Below are 7,245 nucleotides of genomic sequence, written 5' to 3'. Positions count from 1 at the left end.
TCAGAAGCAAAATGTTACATTTGCCTTTTCTTTTCTTATGTTCATTTTATTTGAGTAGATTGATACTTTGAGTTTCGTCTAATTGTATTTTTGAAGCGTAATGGATGTTTGGTGTGGCTAGTTGTGTGGAGTTAGAGCATACCAGATAGACAACCAATCTCCTCAGCTGAATATGTTTTCCCTCTCTTTCAAATATGATGTTTTTCTCGAATGGTTCCACATCATATGATATATTGTGTGTCCTACTTTTATTGTGTGCGAGAGATAGTTTGAGCATTGCCCTTTAACCTGTCAAATCCTAATTTTCTTCTCTCTTTGTTCTAGGCTATTGGTCAGGGAGCTGCGCAACTGGGGCAAGGTGAACGAACTCAAGGAGCAACCTGCGGCATTAATGCCTTCACCAGTCGTATGATCTTTTCCTCGCCCTGCAAAGATGTACAGATGATGGGAGTTTCTCCCTTGGAAGGGTTGAATTAGACTTTGCTCGAGTGCATGAGCTGGTTCCAGAAGTTGCTGGCTCAAAAATGTCTAAAAGACCATTCTTCCAACCTGGGCATACTCTGTTAGATTCAAGCCGAGTCCATTAGCTCTTAGCCTCTTAGTTACACAGCTCTGTTGCAGAGTTACATATAAATTCCCGCAGTGATAGTACCTATTAGACGTTAGCAAGTTCACTTAAGTCTTTACTTCTACAATACCAGTAAGTTTGCACAGCTCTGTTTCATCTATATATCTTATCTAGTATTGTATGACAGTACCTCATTATATAGCAATGATATTTTTACCAAATTCCAATGGTTATCATTCAGTTTTGCCCGATCGCATAGCCTAAATTTTGAGACTCAAGCGTATCTAGTATTGTACTGCGATGCTTCAAAATTTGGTGGAGCTGATCTCTTAAGACTAGCATAGGAACCCAATGGGGGCCATAAAGAAATCCGAACCAAACAGACGTGAATTTTTTCTTTTTAAAAGTAAACCAGAAACCTGACTCGGACCTGATTCAAACCGACTCGAATTACTGCTTTGGGTATTATGCGTTTAGGGTCGGGTTGGAGGGTTGGGTTGGGCAATGTCAAAACCCGATCCAATCTGACCCATTGACAGCCCTAAATAAAATAAGATATTCAAATATAATTATATTTTATTAATTTAAAAAGTTATAAAAAAATTAGCTTATTGACTATGGATATTAGCAATTCTATTGACCTTCATTCTATCTCCCTTTTGGTTATCCGGATTATATCACTTTTATATTTAAGTGTATCTCATCTATAGCAAGAACCAAATAGATAATAAGATAAATTCTACTCTATTTTGAACTTCATTCTGATTGCCAAATATAACTTTTGGTTTCTATACATTTGTGCGGTTATCTTATGTCGTCTTTCCTGTTCCTTCTTTCATCTCGTCGTATCACACCGCTTGATATTTTGCTGTCCCCGGAGTCAATCAAGGGTGTGATCAGGGGCCGAAGGACCAAATCAACACTAGAGATTAGCAACTGGACTGAAGCTTCAATCCTCCTCCTCGTACGATATATTAAACCCTCGTTGTGCAATTGCATTGGCTGTCCGAATTTTCTATTGCAACTCGTGACGCCCCATCCTAGGATTTTAACCGTGTAATCTACTTAAATTCCCGGATCTTCTATATCCGTAAGAAACATAGAACACTTCAATTGTTTAATCGGCCTATATGGAACAGAAAATTAGCAATAATCATGTCCGGTCTTGTTTCTGGAGCTTTTTTCTGGTAAGCGTTTTCCAATCACATAAGATTGTTAATATTTCCAGTGAGCAAAGAGCGAAGGCTTTTATTTGTTTATCAACAATAAGTTACACAATTGACTTGAATGATGGCTTCCACTTCGATTGTTCTCAATTCCGACTAACTTGCTTCAAAAGCCACTGGTCAAGCCATACTTGATGCGCAGAAACTGGATAGTTTGCCGTCCATCCATTGAATTGATTCACATTAAAGAAGCACTACCACATCCAAAGACGGTCCTCACGGGGGCCGGCGAGCCTCGCCCAGATCTGGTGAGCCTCGCCGGCCCCGAGCGAGGGCCGACGAGGCCTCACCTAGGGCGGGCGACGGTCGCTGTCCCTCGCCCGGGGGCCGAGCAACTGTCGCCCGCCCGAGCAAGGCCTCCTCAGCCCAGTGAGGGCCGACGAGGCCTCGCCCGGGAGGGCGACGGTTGCCGTCCCTCGCCCGGGGGCCGAGCGGCTGTCGCCCGCCCCGGGCGAGACCTCGTCGGCCCTCGCTCGGGCGGCGAGGCTCGCCATGTGGGCGAGCCTCGCCCCTGGGCGGGCGACGGTCGCGGCCCCCGCCCAAGGCCGACGACCGTCGCTTGGCCCCTCCGGCGATGGGCATGGGTGGCGGCGGCAGCGGTGGGGGAGAAGAGGGCTGATTTTTTTAAAACAATTTTAAAAATAACTTTTATAACTTTTATTTTTAATTTTTGGTGAAAATAAGATAAAATGAATAAATCTAATTTTTTAGTTTTTAATTTTTTTAAATGAATAAAAATCATTAAAAAAATACACGTGGAAAATAAAAAAATAATTTAAAATGACACGTCAGCATTTTTAACGGAAAAGGTTAACGGTGTTAACTTTATGACTCAATTGTACTAACTTGACAAGTTTTAGGACTTGATTGAAATTTTGTAAGTTTTAGGACTCAATTGCACTTTCTGGACAAGTTTTAGGACTTCTGCTGAACATATCTTTTTTTTTTTTTTTTGGGAGCTAAGGCTTAGAAAGAGAGATTCTTCCTCTAATTACACCACTTTGACTGTAATAACGACCTCGGATAAGCCGCCACATCATCATTATCCTTGCACTGCGAAACCCACTTCCTTAGTCATTTGGGATGTCAGCGCCGAACCACCAAACGTACTCAAACTCAAATTTCGTGCATTTTTCCTGGTGAAAAAAATAACTGTTATTTTTCCAATTTGAGTTGTTTCAATTCGATTTGGTTCGACTAATTGAATAAAACCAATATTCTCAATAAAAACTTAATGCCAACTTAGAATCTCTCTTTTTTCTCACCTCTTATTTAGTTTGATTCCATTAAGTAAAGCAAAAAAAAGGAAAACTGAAAAATCAAACTGAAATAAATTAGGTTTTTGATTCGATTTATATTCTGTCCAAGTTGCGATTTAGTCTAATTTAGTTGTTCATATTCTATTTAAGTCGCTCAGTCTACTTTTTGCTTGTTAGTTGCCTAAAAACTAATGGTGCGTTTGATACAGATTTCGAAGGCGTTTTCGGCCTCAACAGCTCCTTTGGAAAATGCGAATGTGTTTGGTAAGTTTTCTTAAGGGGCTTTTGACTAAATGCTGAAACTAGTTTTTCTTCCAAAACTAACCTTATTGATTCTTCAAATTTTCGATTTTGTCCTTTGTTATATATATATTTAATTAAAAAATGACCCAAACCCTTCGTCAATTTGGCAAGGGCTACGGCCACTTGCAAGCTAAATTTGGCGCTAGTGGTCGTCGATAGAGATTGCCCAACTTCAAGTGACCTTTGATAAGGATTGTGTGACCCAGGCAAGGGTCACCGGAGGTCGCATGACCTTGGGCAACCATTAGCGAGTGTCACTCGACCTAGGTGATGCGCAACCTAGGCAATTGCCGCTTAGGTCTCGCAACCTCAAGTGGCAATTGCCTTGGGTCCTGCGACTTCCAACGACCCTCACTTGAAATCGTGAGACCCAGGCACCTAAGGTCACTTGAGGCCGTGTGACCTCAGGCGGCTCTCACATGGGTTGCTTGACCCTCATCGAAGGTCGCCAGACCTAAGTATGAGTAGAAAAAAGAGGCATAAAAGGATCAGTTCGCCAACCCGTTAGAGGCCACTTTAGAACCAGACTTGTCGGGCAAAAGCTTGGTAGTCAAAACCAGCCACGAGGTGTGTCGTCCGACACTCCTTGAGCAAGTCCCCCGTGCTGATCAGCATGGGGCTCTCTTAAGTCGTCACCGCGTTGCGCCTTAGCTTGATCGTACTAATCGGAGTGTGATAGAATTGTGTACCTAGATAGATCAGAAATCAGTCTCGAAACGACATCTACTGTGTACAGAGGGGTTGATAGATGGTCCAACCTGAATACCGTAACCTTTAGATGACTGGCCACTTGTTAAGCTACTTGAACTTAGAAGCTCCATAAACAACCATTATACGACAGAGCTGCGATGCGGGGAACTACTAAGCTTGCACTCTCCGTGCAACGATAACAAAGACTCCGCAAGTACTGTAGTGGCACGGTTGTTATTGCCGGCTACAAGCTGTTCAATCCGTGAACCTAGTGTTGTGAAGAGACCATATGCGATTTATCATTGCTCTCCGATCGCTTAAACTATTTAAAACAAACCACTGGTGCGATTTCATCAACAGCGACTTAGATTTGCGCAAGCGACCGACCCCAGAATGGGGAAGAAGAAAAGGCAGCTCACTAGATGAATAATACCTGTTGATCTGAATCAAGCTTATAAGGAACTGCAGTTTACAAGTTTCTATATACAAGAAGGGTACAATGTGGATAGCTAGACCCCTTAGAAGGGAGCGGATAGAGCATTCCTGTGCTCAGGCCACTGCAACTTGCTCTCTCCATGCCCGAAATACTCCTCGTTCGGATCCATCACCGTGTCGGCATTTGCTGCCATCCCCGCGCACGTCACCGGCTTCAATCCCTGCACATGGGCAGACGCATCGATAGGGGACTGAAGTTTCATGCATCGGGACGATTTTTACGACAATATACGCATATATTTTTCCGGCCCATGTAGCCATATTCTTCAACCAAGATGTTGGTTCCTTAGAAGCTGCAAACTTTTCTCATGCCTTGGGTCACAAGAACTAACCCATCTGCAAATTTCTCTAGCAAATGCATTCCCTATTTTCACCGTCTCGGCTGTCGAACTAATTCAACGATCATCATCGGACCCAGAAGGCGAAGAGGCGGGTATAGAGAGAGAGAGAGAGAGAGAGAGAGAGAGAGAGAGAGTACGGTACCGCAGTGAAGATGGTCAAGGCTTCATCTGTGCTCCTGGTGTTCACCACGTACTCTGCAGCTTCCTGGAACACTACCATCCATCCATCAGAGAACCAAACCACAACGTTCGATCGATATAAGAACAGACGAAACTTTACCCTCGCGAATTGGATCTGATCGACGCCCAGCGTCCTGGGCTCGCTTTCTATGGACGATTTCCGGTCGATCCTCGCCACCGCCGCCGCTGATTCCATCGCATCCATCCGTCGCGTCTCGTCTCGTCGCACGTTCCTCTCCCTTTATAGACACACGCACAGAGGACCACATGCAGGCTCATGCGGAGCGCGACCCCCGGAAGCGGGAGGACGTGGAGGAGCAGAGGGGGCGCGCACCACCTGGCGGGCAGCGAGGAGGACGGCCGGGGGCACGTGGCGGGCGGCGGCGGCGTCCTCCGCCATTTAGGAAACCTTCCCGAGCTTCGGGTTCCGAGGGGATCGTCGGCTTCCCCAAAAAAGAAAATCCCGTCGGCGCCGACGCCAGTTGAAATCGCGCCACGATCTTGTATCGAGAAACGAAGGGACTCGTGGCCCCGACTGCGCGGGAGGAACGGCGATCGCGGCCGTACACGTGTAGGCTTCCTAAGGGTGCTCGTGGCCGGCGCCGGGGCCCACCTCGGAATCCCAACGGATGGCGATGGGTCACGTGCGCTGTCCTGCCGGATCAGGGTGGACACGTGGCGATATGCCATCGGCTTTCGACTGTTGTTTCTTTCTTCGTAGGGATCTTTCGGTTGCAACGCAGAGGATGATTTTGCGAACTGGAAAACTTCACCATCTACAGTGAGCTCGCTCCTGAATTGAGCTTTAAGAGATTATGATAGGAATTTATTTGGCTAATAGTGCTTTAATTCGTCTCTTTTTGCTTGATAAACACATGTCGTGAAGCTTGATTATAGTAGGGATTTCGCTCAGCATATCATTAATTTTCATACCATATGCCTGACTTTATATATCGATAAAAAATCGAGACAAATTAACGCATTTTTATCACAATTAATGTAGAATCAGAACCAGGACATTTTAGATCAAAACATGAGCGGCATGAATTATAAAGACTATTATAACACATCAATATTGCGGTGTAACAAAAACTTTGTCTGACCCAATGAGCTGGCATGAATTATAAAGGCTATTATAACACATCAATATTGGGGTGTAACAAAAACTTTGTCCGACCCAAAAATTTTAGTTTGGGCCTTATTCTTGTTTGAATAATAGTTAAAAAGACTGGGTATTGATACGGTTCGGTTTGGATCAAAAACCCAAAATGAAACACAACGAATTCTAAAAACTGCAAATTTTCATATAACACGTTAATGTCGGGGTGTCAAAAAACTTAAAAGGATCTGAAAAAAGACCTCATTCTTGTTCAAATAATAGTTAAAAAGGAGTATCGTTATGGTTTGATTCGGATTAAAGACCCGATCCGAACCGAACACAATAAAGCCCTACCCAGATTGTGAACTCTCCAAATTTCCATCGTCTCCATCCAGTTTCCACAACAGGCCCATCCGTGTCTCTTTCCTCCACCCTAATCGAACGATCCTCCAACTCCGTAGTAGCACCCTCCTCGCCACGACCAAAAACGCCTTCGCTTCAACTCCTCCACTCCGTCCTCCTTGACCGCGCTTCGATCTCCTTGATCGCCGTGACGTCGTGACCAATTATCACAAGACTTGCAGCACTTCCGATCTCAAGTTGGTAACCTCGTTCTCTGGTTTTGCTTCCTGATCTGATAAATGGGCTCTTCATGTTGCCACTAATTTATTGACTTACTCCATGTGTGAAATTTTTTTGGACCATTGCCGACTGTTCTAAAGGCTTAAGCTATTAGATGAATGCGTAATTTATTATTTAAATATTCTAACACTCCCCCTCACGCTTAGTCTGGTCTTTTGCCTAATACTAATAGGGGCCTAGAAGATTCGAACTCGGGACCTCCTAACTCTGATACCATGTGAGATTTTGTTAGACCATTGTCGGCTGTTCTAAAAGCTTAAGCTGTTAGATGAAGGCGTTATTTATTATTTAAATATTTTAACACCATGCCCAAAATGGGCTCTTCATCGCTTGACTTGGAAGATCTGATAAATGGTCTAAGTTCCCTAGTCTTATCCCCAGTGTTTGGATTGTGAAGATATGTGATCAAGAAGCAACTTGGGATTCGCTTGAAGTTGTTTGA

At 44.2% G+C, this 7,245-nt stretch overlaps 1 protein-coding gene across 1 annotated transcript; it reads right to left on the bottom strand.

Moving 5' to 3' along the window:
• Positions 1-4,525: 4,525 nt before the first annotated feature.
• Positions 4,526-5,522, bottom strand: LOC120288052. The gene is made up of 3 exons (XM_039301333.1): positions 5,163-5,522; positions 5,025-5,087; positions 4,526-4,702 (listed from the first exon to the last, which is right to left on the bottom strand). The coding sequence occupies exons 1-3, from the start codon at positions 5,265-5,267 to the stop codon at positions 4,565-4,567; spliced, it is 306 nt and encodes a 101-aa protein (XP_039157267.1). The 5' UTR covers positions 5,268-5,522; the 3' UTR covers positions 4,526-4,564.
• Positions 5,523-7,245: the final 1,723 nt, after the last annotated feature.

The sequence above is a fragment of the Eucalyptus grandis genome, chromosome 9, assembly GCF_016545825.1.
Source record: "Eucalyptus grandis isolate ANBG69807.140 chromosome 9, ASM1654582v1, whole genome shotgun sequence".
Lineage (NCBI taxonomy): Eukaryota > Viridiplantae > Streptophyta > Magnoliopsida > Myrtales > Myrtaceae > Eucalyptus > Eucalyptus grandis.
Note: the sequence above shows the minus strand (reverse complement) of the source record. Positions and strands in the feature narration are given on the sequence as shown.